The sequence below is a fragment of the Phyllostomus discolor genome, chromosome 2 (assembly GCF_004126475.2).
Source record: "Phyllostomus discolor isolate MPI-MPIP mPhyDis1 chromosome 2, mPhyDis1.pri.v3, whole genome shotgun sequence".
Taxonomy (NCBI): Eukaryota; Metazoa; Chordata; class Mammalia; order Chiroptera; family Phyllostomidae; genus Phyllostomus; species Phyllostomus discolor.
In genome coordinates, this window is record NC_040904.2 from 51,830,904 (window position 1) to 51,848,181 (window position 17,278).

The window sequence follows — 17,278 nt, forward strand, 5'->3', positions numbered from 1 at the left end:
GATGAAGTAACTACTAATTATAAGAGCAAATTTACAACAGAAAGATCTGGCAGACACCATTTATTTAAGTAATCCAGGTTAATCACCAGTACCAGGACAGGTTTCCGTTATGCACCACAGGGGAGGAAGCAGTGAGAGCTCAGCATTACTTCTGTGATACTCCAGCTAAAAAATGCATAACTTAAATTTAACTATGAGGGAACATCAAGCAAAACCAAACTGAGGGACAGTCTATGAAATAACCAGATCAAAGAGTCAAGGTCATAAAAGTCAAAGGGGAAAAAATGAAGAAGATTAAGGAGACATTGCAAACAACACTGTTGTATAATTCTGAGTCCTTTCCGTAAAGGGCATGATTGAGACAGTTGGTGCTGTTTGAATGGGTCTGAGTATTTATCAGTATGAACACATCAATATTCACTTCATGTTAATGTTTGTACTGTCAGTAACATAGAATATCCTCGTCTTTAAGAAATATATATTAAAGTATGGGGTTATGGAGCCACATGTCAGCAACTTATCCTCAAATAGCTCAGAAAAAAAGTGATTTGAACTAATCTTGTAATAAATCCCTAAGTTAAAAAAAAAGAAAGAAAGAAAAATATACAGGAGATAACATTGCTCACCTATCTGATTAGAGAAATCTAAAAGCTTGCCAGCATATTCTTACAGCAAGGCTGTGAGAAAATAGACACTTTCACCCTTTTCTGGTGCAAATGCAAACTGGTACAAAGTCTAAGGAAAGAAATTTGGCAATATCTATCTTTTATTTTTTATTTTTATCATTTTTTTAATGTTGACACTATCACAGCTCTCCCCATTCTCCCCCTGCTTTGCTTGCCTCCACCCATACCCCACCCCCTTCCCTCTGACCATCAGGGCACTGTTCTCCCTGCCCCTAAATTATGCACACATGTTCTTTGGCTAATCCCTTAACCTTATTTCATCCTGTCCCCTCTGCCTCCCTCCCCTCTGACAGCTGTCAGTCTGTTCCAGAGTGCAAATGCATTTATTCTGTGACTCAGCAATTTTACTTTTCAAAATCTATACCAAAGATAGACTGGCAAAGGTATGCAAAGACCAAAAAAAAAAAAAGTATAAAAAGACAGTACAAGGGTTTTTTATTATAGCACTATTTGTAATAGTAGCAAACTGAAAAAAAAAATCCTTCAATCAACAATCCCTCCACACAAGACAGTACTATGTAGCTGACACAATGAATGAAGAAGACCTACATATCTTTCTATGAAGGGCCTCTGGGAAACATAGTTAAGTATGTAAAGCATGCATACCAGGAAATAAAGTTAAATGTATATGTTCTACTCCTCTTACCTAAAAAATAGCAGTATAAATATATATTTTATTCAATAAATATAGCTATAAATATTGTATGTAATTCATATTTTTTACAAATGTAAAAATAAACCATAAACAAACAAAAATGATAACTATAGAGAGAATGAGTGCATAAGTAGAGAGAAAAGGGATAGAGACTATAATCACCTGAATATCTTCTGCTTATGGATTTGACTTTCAAACCATGTATATATTTTATATGATATACACACAAACTAATACAAAAATAATTTTTGAAAACTGACACTAAAAGTCTAAAGCACAGTAAATGAGATGAATCTATCATGTTATTGGTATAACCATACAAAAAATAAATATTTTGAATGACTTTAAAATATGATTTTTTATAAGTCAAGCCTCCCATGTTTTTATTTATTTATTACAATAAGATTTTTTAAACAGCATAATTTCACTGTGCATTCTTAATTATATATTACAAACAGGAGAAAAGAAGAACTTTAAAAAGTCTCCTGTTGCTGGGTGTGTTGGTTCATTATTCTGAGATTACTGTGCACAACGGGATAAAGAAAATAAGACAGAGACTTGCTGTCATTGAGAATTGAGGCTTTAGGTGTGGAGAAAGGAGAGACAGAAATACAATCAACAAAGGTAAGTAAAAAAACCCATAGTTCTACATTTGAATTGGAAATGTCAATATGAACTCATAATGCATTTTACCTTTAAAATATTATTTCATATGTATATCTTCTGAAAAGGCCTAGAAACAATTTGTAACACCATGGAAATGAGCACTCCTAATGCTCTGATTGAAGTGTCTAAGCACCATATCTAAGAGCTCCCTGGAAAAATGGGTGTATCTCAGTTTAGAGCAGAAATTATCCAAGATGAGTTTGAAATACCTTGTTATACCAGAATTCATTAAAACATTCAAAGAATACTAGGATCATGTCAAAAGAACTCAGGAGCCAACCTAAAGAGGCTCTGAATGGTCAAAGATGGGGCAATTTGATCAAGAATAAGAATAAAAATGGCAATGAATAGAAATGTATCAACCATGTTTAACATTATGTTAAACACACACAATCTTTGAAAGTCCTAGAGGGCCAACTTGTTATTCTGAAAGATGCTAAATAAGAGGAATAGCCAGATATTTTATACTTTCTTAAACTTTCATCTGGATGATGAAATAATTTTTTAGAATATTTGTAGAAATATTCCACTTAACATATAAAGATGGCATGATAGAAGTAGAAATTTGAAACTCCTAGTAAAATAATAAATCTAGATCATGAGCATTTATGTCTATTGATATCACACACACACACAAAAAGACAATCAGGTATTATGTACCTCTCATTAGAAGTACACAATATCAACTAAGAGGTATTCTTGCCAAGACCCAAGCCTCAGATATGACTACCAGTTTATAGAAAATTATGTTAAATAACTCCAGTATAATCTAAACTGTGGAAACCAAAGCATGAGCTAGTTATTTCTTTCATCAAAAAATTTTCAAGGAAAGAATATTTGACGTTAGGTGGTGCACACACAATGTACCATATTTTTTTTACTATAAGATGCACATTCCCTCCCCCAAATTTGGGAGGAATAATGGTTGTTAATGCTGCTGTTGAGTTCTGTTTACATTTACATTGGTGAAATATTATGTCATTTATGTTATTAAATATTTTACCACATTTTTTGCTTCAATTTTTTTTCTTATTTTCCTACTCTAAAACCTAGGTGCCTATTACAGTCCAAAAAATATGGTAATATACAATGATATCCCATATAATTGTACACTTAAAACCTATATAATTTTATTAACCAATGTCAACCCAATAAGTTTAATTTTTAAAAAATTGCAAGGAAAAAATAAGATATGGAGGAGAGAAAGTATGGATCAAAATAAACTTGATCAAAATTATCAAACAATTGCAGTATATGGACTTTATTTGGATACTAATTTGAAATTTTATATATTGTATATATCATATATACATATACCATAATTGATGAATTTTAAGCACTGATGATTTCTTAAATTACTAGGGGCTTATTTTAGATGTACTAAAGGAACTGAAAAGGAGTCTTTATCTTTTAGGTATATACTAAAATAGTTTTAAATAAAGTGATAAAGCAACTGGAATATTTCAAAATAATCCAAGGTGAAGGAGGAAGTTCAACAGTTGAAATCATTGAATCTGGGTGATGGTTACATGAGGTTTCATTATCATAGTCTCTCCATTGTTGTATATGTTCAAAATATTTTATCATAAAAAATTAAGAAAATGTCCAGGACATTTTTAAAAGGTAAAGATTCACTTCCAGCCAGGATGTAACCAAAAAGACCAGATTTGTTCTTCCCACCTAAAACAATAAAAAACCATACAAAATACATGAAACAATGGTTTTTAGACACTAAACTTAAGCCAAAAAAAAAGGGAAACAAATAAAGGTTCCTTGAAATTGTTCAATTTACTGCCTTTAGAGAATTTCCAGGCCATGAAAGAGGGAGGGGGAACCAGATCATGTTCAGAGAAACCCTGAGTTCAGTACAGAGGTAAGAGTCTATGGAGATTAAGGTGACTTGAGCTCATAGCACAGAGTACTGGAGAGAAGTTAACTGCCCAGGGGGAGAGCCAGAAAGACTTGCAGAGAACCCCCCTTTTCTATTCAGCAGATTAGTAATCAACACATCCATATAAGGAAACTATTAGCAAATGAACAACTGGACATTTACATTTAAAAATATAATTCACAATAGAATCAAAATATATGATACTTAAGAATAAATCTGAAAAAGAATTTGAAAACCCCATCCACTGAAACCTGCAAAAAAAAAGGGAAGACCTAAATAAATAGAGAGATGTACCATGTCTGTGGGTCACAAGACCCAAATTTGTTAATATGTTGATTTTTCATAAATTGGTCTCTAGAGTCAACACAGAGTGTGTTTTTTTGGTAGAAATTGATAGGTTGATTCTAAAATTGATATGGAAATGTAAAGGGCCCAATATTGTCAAAGCAACTCTGAAAAAGAATAACAAAATTAGAGGACTAACATTATTCTATTTCAAGACATCATAAAGCCACATTGTGAAGAATTGGTATATGGGCAAACAAATTGATCAGTAGAATAGAATGAGGCCAGAAACAGATCTATCCATGTATTGGCAACTGATTTGTGACAAAGCTGCAAAGGCAATTCAATGAAGAAAGAATAGTCTTTTCAACAAATGGTACTGGAACATTTGGATATTTGTAAAAAAAAAATGAACATCAATGTAAAAAAAACTCAAAATGCAATGTAAACCTAAATGTAAAACCTAAACCTATAAAATTTCTAGACAGCAACATAGGAAACCTTGATGACCTTGAGTTAGACAAAGATGTCTTAGACATCCCACAGAAACATGATCCACAAAAAAATTGATAAACTAGATTTTAACAAAGGCATCTGTCCTTTGAAAGACACTGTGAGGAAAATGAAAACATAAGTTATAGACTAGAAAAATATTTGCAATTAATATCTGATAAAGGAGTAGTATCTAAGCTACAGAAAGAACTCTCAAAATTTAGTAAGAAAATAATCTAATAAGCAAGAGATTTGAACAGACACTTCACCAAAGAAGATAGAGAAGTAACAAACAAGTACTTGAAAAGATGTTCAATGCCATTAGTCATTAGGAAAATGCAAAGTAAAACAACAGTGAGATTTAACCACATACCCGTTAAAATGGCTAAGATTAAAAAGCATAACATATCAAGTGTTGGAAAAACCGTGGAGCACATGGAACACCCAGTTATTGCTGGTGGGAATATGAAATGGCACAACCACTTTGGAAAACCATTTGGTGTTTTCTTCAAAAGTTAAATATTTTTTATCACATGATTCAACCATTCTACAGTTAGGTGTTTTCCCATAAGAATAAAGTGTATGTCCATAAAAAGGAACCCAAACATTCATGGTGGCATCATTTGTAATAGCCAAAAACAACCCAAATTCCCATCAACAGGTGAATGAATGAACAAATCTATACAATGGGATTCTCCTCAGCAATAAAACAAAATAAACTATTGATATACTTAACAAAATGTATAAATTGCAAAATATTTACAAACATTAATCCCAATAAAATTAACCCCAAATATATTATGAAGACAAAAAAAAATCATACTGTACAATAACAATGCAATTCATATAAAATTGTAAACATGCAAACTGGTTGCCTGAGGATGGGGATGAGTAGAAAGTTTGAAAGGGAAGATTACAAACAGGCACATGACAACTATGGGGCATAGTGGAGAGTCATTGTCTTTATTTTGGTGACAATTTCTTGGGGGGGGGTGTATCAAAATTATCAAACTATATTTTAAGAATGTTCAGTTTATAGTATGTCAATTTTACTTCAACAAAACTGTGTTGTTGTTGTTGTTGTTGTTTTAGGTGAAAAGACCTCCAGTTTCTTATCTCTTTAAGCAAATGTACAGGAAGAGATAGAAAGAGTAGTAGGAAACATTAGAAATACAAATTTAAATCTTTTTCTGATTCCATATAGACAATATACATATATCGAAAATAATGGCACTTACCTTTTCTCTCACATACAGAGACTGTAATGCTATTATGTGACTCAACTAGACGGTGGAGTTTTACAGATTGCTGAAAAGGAGGGAAAATAGAAAGAGGCATATTTATTTGAGGATTGTTCCTAGGTATTATTCAGTAAAGTGCTAGCCTTCTTTAAAGATGGAGCACTATCTTGTTGCCAAGTGAATGTACTGCCTAAAAACAAGACTGAGTGGCTTATTACTCGATTATAAAAGCTTTCAACTCATACTCTTCACTCAGCAATAAGAAGTATATATTCTTTAGTAGAAAGGAATTTCCCCGCATGCAGAAGAGTTTTTGATATCCATAAATTTGTGTTTCATTTTTAAGTATATAAATAATATCAAGAACTTTGATCATTCAGATATATGTTTATACTAAATATCTTCAAGAACTAAGACTTATTTCAGTTTTGGGACATCCCACATCAGAGTTCTCAATCTATAACTTTATAAAAAGTTTGGTGGTTCCTACTACTTGCCTGTAGTATTTATTGTTGTAATACATGAAATATACGGGGCATTGAGAGTGAATCAATAAGAAGAAACAAAAGGAAAACATAATAAATTATGTTTTATTTCACATTTATTAAGCAACTTTGTGTGAAAGACCTCTTCCGTGGTCCTGGGGGACTAAAGGTCCCTATTATTTAGTGTGTATTTTTTTATTCTGATTTTTGTCATTTAAGACACTCCTTAAATCTCCTAGCTTTAAATTATTTACAAATCTGATTAATATGTGCTAAGAATGAGTAACAGAATAGATAATGTTAAAGACAGAGTATTCTGCTATTAACTCATTCTTTTATTCATTTATACATTCACTTAACATTTATTAAACAAACTTTATGTGCCCAGGAATATACTAACAGTTGGGGATAGAATTAATGGTCAACAACAACAAAAAATGGTTCTTGTCATCAAGAAGTTTACAACCTACTGGGAGAAATACATTTAACCAAATACCCATATATATAAATGTGTCATTACAATCAGGAACAAGAGGAAAAAACCATAAGGTGCTTTTGGAGCATATACAGCAAATGGAAGCAGTAGAAATCTCTCCTGAAGGAGTGATGTTGAATGAAATAGGCTGTGGGATCTTAGTCTGGAACTCAAAAGAGCTATTTATATATATATAAAAATTTAAAAGCCATTAGCATATGCCTTTAGAAGTACTTGGTATATGAAGCTGTAAAAATAATGAAGAATCTCTCAATGTACTCATATGAAAAAACCCTCAAGGCATATTATTAATAATAATAAAGTTATGTAGAAAATACTATAATCCTTCTACCTTTACATAAGAAAACAAGAAAAACAAAATTATATATTTATACTTGTTTGAATTGCCTAAAAATTTTTGGAAGAATTCATTAGAAACTAATAAAAGTGTTTGAACAAGTAGAAGGGGAGAGAAAGATGGAACATACAAGATATATAAGATGGAACATGTATTCTATACATTTTCATATTGTTTTAATTTGGAGACACTCATTTTTTTAAAGGGGGGGCCGGTGGAGGAAGATAAACTTGAAATAAAAATGGAAAGGAGCAACTAGAGAGCCTGGAGAGTGTGCTGCCATGGAAGCCAATGGAAGGAGCACTGGGTAAAAAGGTGCTGGAGCCTGTCACTGAGTCAAGCACAACTGGGAAGTTCAGTGAAGTCTGCACTGGGATTGCAAGTGTCCACTGTGGGAAGCAGACTGCAAAATCAGCAAGCAAAAGACCAACCACCCAGTAAAATTTAATGAAGCACAGGAATACAGTTCATAGTGAAAGAAATGCAAATAGCTTAAAACATGAGCAAGTGCTCAACTCACAGTGGAAAACACTGTATTACATTTATGGGATTCTATTTTTGCTTACATTGGCAAAGATAAGGAAAGCAAACATTCCATCAACTGTCGGTAGCAGTGTAAATGTAAACTGGCATTACTAGCTTAAAGGACATTTGGGCAACATTTATTACAGTAATATACCTGACTCATGATTAAGTAATCTCAATTTAGAAATTTTATATCTCTATATCAATGTAGTCACAGATAAGCATGTACATACCTGTTATATACATATGTATTTATATGTAATATAAATTACATATTTGACATTTGTATATATTTATAAACACACATGTGAATTCATGAAAAGATGTATGTGCAAGAATCATCATTGTGGCATTGTTTTAATAGCAAAAGACTAGAAACAACCTAATATCCATCAATATAAAACTGGTTTAAAAGGTATGGTACACCTAGAGAAAATATATTTGTGTAGATATAGAAAGATATTCAAGATTTATTCAGTAAAAAGGTGCAAGTGCAGATCAGTACACATAGGGGACCCCCATTCGTGTAAAACAAATGAATGCATATGTGTTTAATGTTACTGAAAGTATATGGAACACCTGATCCCAGTAGATGCCTCTTGGAAGGGAACCTGGACACTGGGGAGTACTCAAGTGGGAGGAATATTTATTTTTCATTTACACTGTCCCATTCTGTTTGAAAATTTTTATTATGTCCATGTATATTACTCCTATGAAGAAAAAAATAACTAGTTATAGAAAGGAAATTTTTTTAAAAATGTAAAACTGTCTATGGGCTTTAAGATCATAATAGTGACCTTAACAAGAGTTGTTTGAATGGAGTCATGAGAGAGTAATCCAGGTCGGTTCCAGCGGAGGGTGACAGGGAGATGAGTAAAGGATGACAGTGTGCATAAAGAACTGAAGAAGTTTCTCTGTAAAGGGAGAAGGGAGACAGAATAGGAGCTGAAGGTAAAACAATGGTCAAGAGAAAGGATTGTTTCATTTTTTTTTTAAGTTGGGGAAAGCCTGAGTGTGTCTAAGAGCTAATGAGAAGGCCTGGAGGAGGAGGAGCCAGAGGGGTCACCTGCAGACTGAATAAGCACTCTGAGAAGGCTGGAGAGGATGCAGTGTCAAGACAGGCAGAAGGCACTTTCTCCTCTGTAATGAGAGATCAAGGCAGATGGAGGTGGAGACAAGGGTCATTTAGCAGTTGGAGAGGGGGAAGTTGAGCAAAATCCTGTTTTATGGCTTCTGTCTTTATGAAACAAGTGGTGAGATTATCTGCTGAATCAGAGGAAACAAAAGAATATGGGCAGGTAGGCATCTCAGAAACTTGAAGAGAAATTCAGTTTGAAATATTAATATCAAAGAATGGGCTGAAACATATAGAAAGCTTGCCCAGATAGTGTTGGCATTCATGGTTTACAGTGCAATCAACTGGTCTGTTCTATGTGATTTCCCCCCAAAATCATCTGCATCCCCTGGTGTAGACATAAGGAAAGCCATGATACGAATTGGGATATTGACAAGTAAGTACCAACCCAAACATAAAAAGCAAAAAAGTTAATATTAAAGAGACTCCTCCACTTTCTACCCCTCTTCTACCATCTTCAACATCCATCAGTACTCTCTAGATATATTTTTCACTTTTTCACAACTCATAAATCTGTGCATAGTCTTCTAGCTAATCAGCCTGAATAATTTGAAGACAGGGCAAAAATGACTGAACAGTTTAGGAAGTGCAAAGTGAGAAAAGGAAAAGGACTGACGGCTGTTGAGCACTGGCTGTTGTGCTAGACATTTACCAATGTGGTCACATTTCTTATGAGCAGGCAATGACTATTCCTTGATTTTCCTTTCTAACAAAATTTCAATAAAGTTACTAATGCTCTCTTTCTGAGACCCTAAGACCGGCAGAAAAACTTACCTCTCTAAGATCATATACCGTCAAGGCTATGGAAATGATGGACATAAGTATGATGGCACAAGCATATTCCGTGTAGTCTTCACTAAACCACAAACAGACACTGAAGAGTTGAAATATGTAAAATGGATTTAAAACCTGTTGGCAGACACAAAAACAAGAAGACAAGGAAGATATTTAGGCCTCACACTTAGCTATTCATTAACATTTGTTTTAATACTCATCTCTATGACATAAATCATCCCACACAATACTCCTAAGCTAGTTATATTTATTCAGCAATTGCCATGTGCCAAGTACTGCACTAAGCAACTTTTCTTGAATTTGCTCATTTAATTCCCATAATTACCTTATTAACCAGATGTCATTACTTGTCTCCATTGTAAAGATGGAGAAACCTAAACTTAGATCTTGAGAAACTTGCCCAAGATCTCACAGCTGTGACTATCACAGACTAGGACTTGATCCCAGATTATCTGACTCCAGAGCACCTCCTTTTGATCACTGCTACCCTTACAATTTATAAAACAGTACCTCACATACCCTCATGTTGACCATCACCACAGTTGTATAAGGAGTAGATATTATCACATCCAGTTTCACAGAAGGGTGAAATATTAGTTCAGGTTTACAAAGTTAAAGTGCTTCCTAGTCTAATGTCCTCTCTGACACAATATCTGCCATATTTGAAGCCATTAAAGAACTTTTAGATTAGTGGATGAGTTGAAGACGGTATTTTCTCATAAGGAAAGAGCCAAGTTGTAATTGGTAAGGTATAACTGAGCATCTAGAACACTGGGGGAAAGTAGAGGATAACTTCAATGGTTGTAATCCTGCTTGAGTTGAAAACATTTTGTGCCCTTATTCCAATTCCCCTCTGTCTAAAACAGGACCGGTGATCCTTGCCTCTGGCTAGGGAAGAAGCACACAGGAACTTCCACTACCAATTTCATTTGCTTTTTTCCATGCCTGAGAGCTTCTTACAAATATTGAGGAAGTACCTTGAGCTTATAAGCTTTTTTTTAAGGCAAGAAGGAGTGGAGGAAAAGTGCAAGAGGAAACCCAGAGCATAGCTATATGGTTATAATTTCATAATAATCACTATAAAATGAAAAATAAGCCCAGTGATAGAGCCAAAGAGGGAAAATTCAGTTTGGTAAGTGATGGCTAAATCCTCCTTTTCCTTCCTCACACACTCTGAGATCAGTAGAACTAATAAGGATAGACAGATGTTTTTCTTACTACAATTTTGGATGCTTAGGAAATTGTGTTTCCCATAAGAAAAGAACAGACTTTCAATTTTTAAAATCATTTTAATTTCTCAAAGTTGAAACAGACTAAGAAGCAAAGGATTAAAAGAACGAAAGAATTTGTGTTTATGCCGTCAGTAATGGGTAAGTAGACACATGAGCATCATATCTTATCCAGTGTCAGGCAATGGACTTGTGAAAAAGATGGACTTCAAGAAAAAGAATAGGAAGTAATATAAAAAATACATTTGTCATTCTTTTAAAACATCCCAATTTACAATTACCTAATAGCAAGTAGCATTCTTGATTGTTTGACTACAGCCAAACTTCTTTATTTTCTATCCAGCACTGAAAGAAAGTAATATTACCTCCTTGACGAGCAGTTTCCAAATTGGTGTGATTTCAACATCAATAGTATTAGGCCCACATATTAACCTCCTGTAGGGAAAGATCACAGATCACTCAATTACTACTAATAAACATGAAACTCATTTCTTGCCCATTCAAAAAAAGCTCTATTTCATGTACAGTTTCTCACTTGTGGGATCAATGTAAGCCTTTCTCATTACATAACACCCACATCCTTCTCAAAATAACTGGGGCGGGGGAAGTTCCTAGGTGCCAAAACAAAAAAAATGATGATACTACATTTACTAAACTAGACTCTTTCTGAGATCTAAATATATCCCTCAGGGTAATTTGTGTATTTAATATTAGCAATTGTCTCATTCAAGTGTTTCAAGATCGGCATTCTCTCAACTCTGATTCTCCCCAACTCTGGCTCCATAAAAGTGGGAGGGAGAGGTCAGTAGGAGAGAGTAATTCTATTGGTAAGGAATACTGTACCTACCTTCCTACTCCCAATTAGTTCTAGGAAGCTGCAAAATTTGTCTCAATGTCAGGGAGAAGGTGTTGTGTTCTCAAAAATAGCTCTACCCAGAGTTATATAGCCCTTTCATTGAAAACCCTGAGATGTGTTTCTTTGATGACCACAGCAATTATCCTTTATGAGCTATTTTGCTGTTGAGAACACTAATCACTTTCTCTGTGACTTCTACTTAAACAGTCAGATCAAATAGCTTGGCCAAATGTATTAGAACAGTGCTTCTCAAACTTTAATGTCCATACGAATAACTCTGTGATCTTGTCAACATGAGGATTCTGATTCAGAAGGGATGAGATGTGGTCTAAGATTTTGCATTTTTGACAAGCTCTCAGGTGATGCTGATGATGCAAAGCCCTAGGTCTATTCAAAGTACAGGAAGTGAGGTGGAGGGGAGTGTAAAAATCATAGAAACTTAGAACCAGCTAGGCCTTTATACAGTTCTCTCCCAGCTTTTAACCATTAAGGAACGAAAGCCCAGGGAGGAGAAACTATTTGCCCAAAGCCACAGACTTTTCACATTCAATCCAATGTCTTTCTGAAAACTTGCTCCTCTGCCCAGTAACTGATTTGGAATCGTGGAGCTAAAGGTCCAGAGTGATATTCCTCTGCTGCTCCAGAATTTATTTAACTACGTTATCAAGTATAATATATATTTCCTGATTATAATAAAAATAGCTCAACATTATTATTATAATAATCTTGAGAAGCCTTGTGTAGAATATACAGCACAAGCCCACAGCCAGAAGTGTGAGACTCAGTTCTTCCTATATCATTTCCCATCTGTGTGATCTTGTGCAGACCCTTAAACCTCCCTGAGCCTTAGCTTTCTCATTCGTTATGTTGGGATAAAGAGGGTATCCATTCTACCTGCCTCACAAAGCTGCTCTGATAAAGTAAAATAATATATATGAAAGCACTTAATTTAATACTACTAAGTAGAGCATTACAGCATTTTCTGATATTGACCAGTTTAGATGACTATTAACTGTGCTTGCTGTTTGGCTAACTGGTAAGAGTCCTTTTGAACAAGTATAGATAACAATACACATGGTACCTAATCTCTTGTTCTTCTGTTGTTAAACCTGATCCAAATTTTAGATGTATCTTGGCAGAACTGAGCCAGTTTTCCAAAGAGCTAAAATAATAAAAAGAAGAAAGATGCATTTAACAATAATATTTTTGAGATAATATTTTTTCTTCTTTGGATGCAATTACTGAAACAACTCACCCAATTTTTTGAAAATGTCCTTCTAAGTTGTCCCAAACATATCTTATTTTCTGCACTTTTATGCATCTCACCTACAAAAGAAAAGTACTAAAAAAAGTCTCTAGTTTGAGGATCAGCAAATATATAGCAATTCAGTGGCTAAAGAAGTGTTTGTGGGGGGAGGAAAGATAGAGCCCTACTATACTTATTTAAGATTGATCTTTCCCTAACTTAGTCTATCTTTTCTCACTACACAAATAGCACTCTAATTTCATTAGAAGTCATCATTCAGTCAATCTCTATCATGGGTCTACTACATAGATAAGTATATGAATAAAACTCAGCCTCTGCATTGCACTATGTTATAACAAAAGAAGGAAAAGCACATATTACAAAAAAGAAAACTGTACATGTCAAAGAAATTAAGAATGCAATAAAGTAAAAAATATAGTACTGAAATACTGTAGAACTATGGAGAGGGCAGATGACAGGCATCATGGAGAAGATGACATCTGAGCTCAGCCTTGAAAGACTGGAAGAATTTGCTCAGCTGAGAAAGCAAGAGAGTACTTCAAAGAAATTACGCACAAGTTAGTTGTAGGGGAGAGGCAGGTGAGTGGGCCTTTGTGAGGAATGGAGAATGAGGGTGGAAAGATAAATAAAGATCAGATTATATTGCCTTAAATGCTGGAATGAGGCATTTAGGACTTTATCTTGGAGTCAATGAACTTGCTGAGTAACCGAAAGAAGGGGCACTAAAAAAGGTTAGACTGGCAGCAGATCCTAGAAGAGAGTGAGGATGTTATTGCAAGAAAAAGTGCTCCAGGAAGTGGGGGTTTGAAAACAGTGGCTGTGGGAAGGAAAGGAAAGGTTAATGCTTATGACAATTGCGCTTTTCTATTTCTGATTTTTTTAAGCACTTTTGTATATGAATCTGAATTGTCATTAGCTGGTGACCTAATTAAGCACAAAGAAAAACAGGAAGACTGTCATATTGCTATAGAGCAATGGTTATAACCTCATTTTGCCTATTACCATCAACAGGGAAGCTGATTCTGCCTTAACTTGACTGGGGTGCAGCTTGGACATGAATATTTTTTAAATTTCCTCAGGTAATTCTAATGTACAGCCAAGTTGAGGAACAGTGTTCAAGACTTATTTTCATAGCTACTCTAATAATTGTGTCATTAAGAAATTCAACTAAATTTCTCTGCACCTCAGTTTGCCCATGAATAAATGGAGGCAATTGGCCAGATTACTTCTGAGTTTCACTGCAACTCCTCTGAGTATGGCCCATATCTGTAAATACTATGGTCAGTATAAACATTAGATAAACACTAAAACTGGGAAGGGCATAAAGCTGGTACATAATAAGTGCTCAATAGATTTTTTGTTAAATAAGACAGTGTTTTGTGCAACCACATGTCAACTAGAATGAGTTTAAATTCCTCAGTTCCAAGACCTAGGTTACCTCGATGAATCCGAACCCTGTTCAATAAATACGCGTGCACATACACAGTGCATACATGCACTTACACACATTCATGGTTACCAAGTAAAAATCTTAAATGTTGTATTTTTTTTATTTTACGGAATGGATTTATTTCAATGAAGTTGGTTGCATAACTTTTTAAAAAATAAATTGTATTTTCCAATTGATTTTCAGTATAAAATTGAAATTAATAGCCACTGGGAATGATTCTTCCTCCTTCACAAGCTGCAGGTTAGAGTGAGGAAGAGTATTTGAAGCTAATCAGCCTGGGGTATGTTGGCTGTCATGGGCCACCTTGGAAACTCAAGTTTCTTGCCTTACATCTTCCTTTCCTTTCCAGTATTTCCCACAATTTTGCAAATGGAACTGGACTGTGAGCATAGTTACTGTTTATTGAGTACTTGGGAGCTGTTTATACCTTATCTTTGGTCTTTTTACCACCCTGAGGTAGGTTTTCATTTTCACTTCACCTCCAAAGTTCATTTTGATTAAGCAACGTACTTGCCCATGATTGCCCCTATTAAGAAGCAAGGCTAGAATTGAACTCAAGTCCATCTAGACCCAAAGTCCAGTTTCTCAAAGGATCTAATAGTCAAGCTAGTCTCAGAATAAGGTCTGAAAACCCCCTAACTTCCAGAATTAAAATTATGTAAAAGGAGGGTTCCCTACTTTATTAAATCTAGAAGTTCAAAATCCATGTTGGAAAAATTTCGAAGGTCAAACGATGGTAGACTTGAGGCCCTTGCCAAAATAGAGAACCTCAATCAAGAGGCTGTGAAGCCACAAACCGAGATTGAGAAATTTATTAAATATAACACACAAAATACCAGCAGCAAAAGGCAGTGATCATGAAAAATAAAGAAGTTACTGGTAAGTTTTATACCTCAGGCCAGAAAATAGAAAATTCCATCCACTCCTGACAATTTCTAAGGCCATTCCTCACAGAGTTAGAATGACTTGTCATAGACCTTTTAAATACTTGTGAGATTCCCCTAGCAGGAAGGATGGCTGCCTAGAGTTCCTCTGCTTCCCTCACCACTTTCTGAGGCTCTAGAAGCTGGTAAGAGGGTGAGCACCATACCTGCAAAGGGTGGAGTTTTTATTTGCTCATTTCCTGGAACTTGAGACTAGGAAATAGTAATTAGAAAATCAGGTGTCTGCTGTGAGGTGAAGTTCATCTTTCTGCTGAGAACCAGGAAGCTCCCCCTCTCCAGGCTTCCTGGTCTTCATTTCATATCAAAATATGTTGTAAGAACATCCTGTAAGCTCTCTGTTTCAGTACTGCATGCAATCCTGCAAGATGGTTCTGAAAGTCTCCCTGTAGCTTGTACTTGCAAATTTGACAAAGTCCTTGTGCTGCAGTCTCCAAACTTCCCCTAAATGGCCCTGAATGGTTATCGTTTCAGTTATATTGTTAATTGCCATCTGTGTTGTCATGACTTAGCCTGTGACATCTCCTCCAATTTTAACTGAAGTTTCAGCCCTTTATGAACCTAGCTCATGACAGTTCACAAACCACCTTAATATCCATCTTCTCATTTTATGTTCAAACAGCCCTGAGAAACAGGCAAAGATGCAGTTATTACTCTTATTTTATAAGTAAGTAATACAAGGCTCAGGGAGACAGTAACTAGCCAAACTTCCAATGTCTTATGCAGGTAGATGTCAAGCCTGGCATGCTTATTTTTCTAGGTGAATGGCCACCTACAAGATTAAGCAACATGTTAGAGGTGCTTGACCTCTTTTGTTTTTGTTTGTTTTAATGGTCCCATTTGGGTAATAACAATTGACAATACAGAAACTGCTCAACGATTGAGTGTTACTTTTATAAGTTGACCTTAAACTCATAAAATGAATTTAAACAGCTATTTGCACAAATATAAATTAAAAAGAAAGTAATCTGTCATATAAAAATACATTTTTGATATGAATGTTAATTAATCATAATCCAAATAATCCTCATTTAATATGGAGAGGTGGGAGTACCTCAAATACAACTGAATGACAGATTCAAAATAAGGTCATCATGCAGGCACAGCAGACTCTCTGGGATATTCCTGGGTGATATATCTTTACTGTAAAATAAGCTCTGTTACATAGATTATAATACAGGGCGTAATGCTACCAAGAACTAGTATGTATGGAGCATCTACTGTACACATGGCACCATATTAATCTCGCTATTCCTTAATTTATTAAATTTCATCAGTTAACATTAGAAGTAGGCAAAGTTTAGTAATTTATCCAAGGTTGTTATCAAGGTTTGCACATAACCATTTAAAATGTTCTACACTGCCAACTGAGAATTAGCACAGTGGAGGATCTGAATTTATCCTTACATTTTTTGGGAGGGGAGATTTAATATTTCTTGCATCAGCAGTAACCATGAGTGTACGTACCTTTAGGTCTGGCTTTCTTATGGCTCTATTTATGATATACTCCTCATCTGCAATGAGAGGGTGGTCAGGAGTGAGATGAAATGCGCTGTTTAGTGCTGACAGGTAGATCCACACTACCTTTTTCCAAGAGTAGGTTTGAAATTCACCCTGAGGAAATAGACACCAAAACCCCCATGAAGGTAAGGGAAGTCATTAGGCTAAAATTGAAGCTAAAAACAACATTTGAATGTAATTCTATAAGTTTATGGAGTTAGCCAGTAGTCTAGACAGAATTATATAAACTGGGAGATACAGAGCCTTGAAAAGTCTTGTCACTGAGTGAGGATGTGAATGTGAGACACTGACCCACACAACAAAGCTTGGGTCATGAAGCAGTTTA

The 17,278-nt window shown here is 34.9% G+C and overlaps 1 protein-coding gene across 1 annotated transcript in view; it reads right to left on the bottom strand.

The window, feature by feature from the left end:
• Positions 1 to 17,278, bottom strand: part of ATP13A4 (ATPase 13A4) — a 116,281-nt gene that overhangs the window by 49,650 nt on the left and 49,353 nt on the right. Inside the window, exons 3-8 of the mRNA XM_028504791.2 lie at positions 16,900 to 17,046; positions 13,030 to 13,100; positions 12,856 to 12,936; positions 11,284 to 11,353; positions 9,669 to 9,803; positions 5,914 to 5,983 (exon numbers count right to left, since the gene is read on the bottom strand). Coding sequence (XP_028360592.1) covers positions 5,914 to 5,983; positions 9,669 to 9,803; positions 11,284 to 11,353; positions 12,856 to 12,936; positions 13,030 to 13,100; positions 16,900 to 17,046 — 574 coding nt within the window. The remainder of the gene's footprint in view (positions 1 to 5,913; positions 5,984 to 9,668; positions 9,804 to 11,283; positions 11,354 to 12,855; positions 12,937 to 13,029; positions 13,101 to 16,899; positions 17,047 to 17,278) is intronic.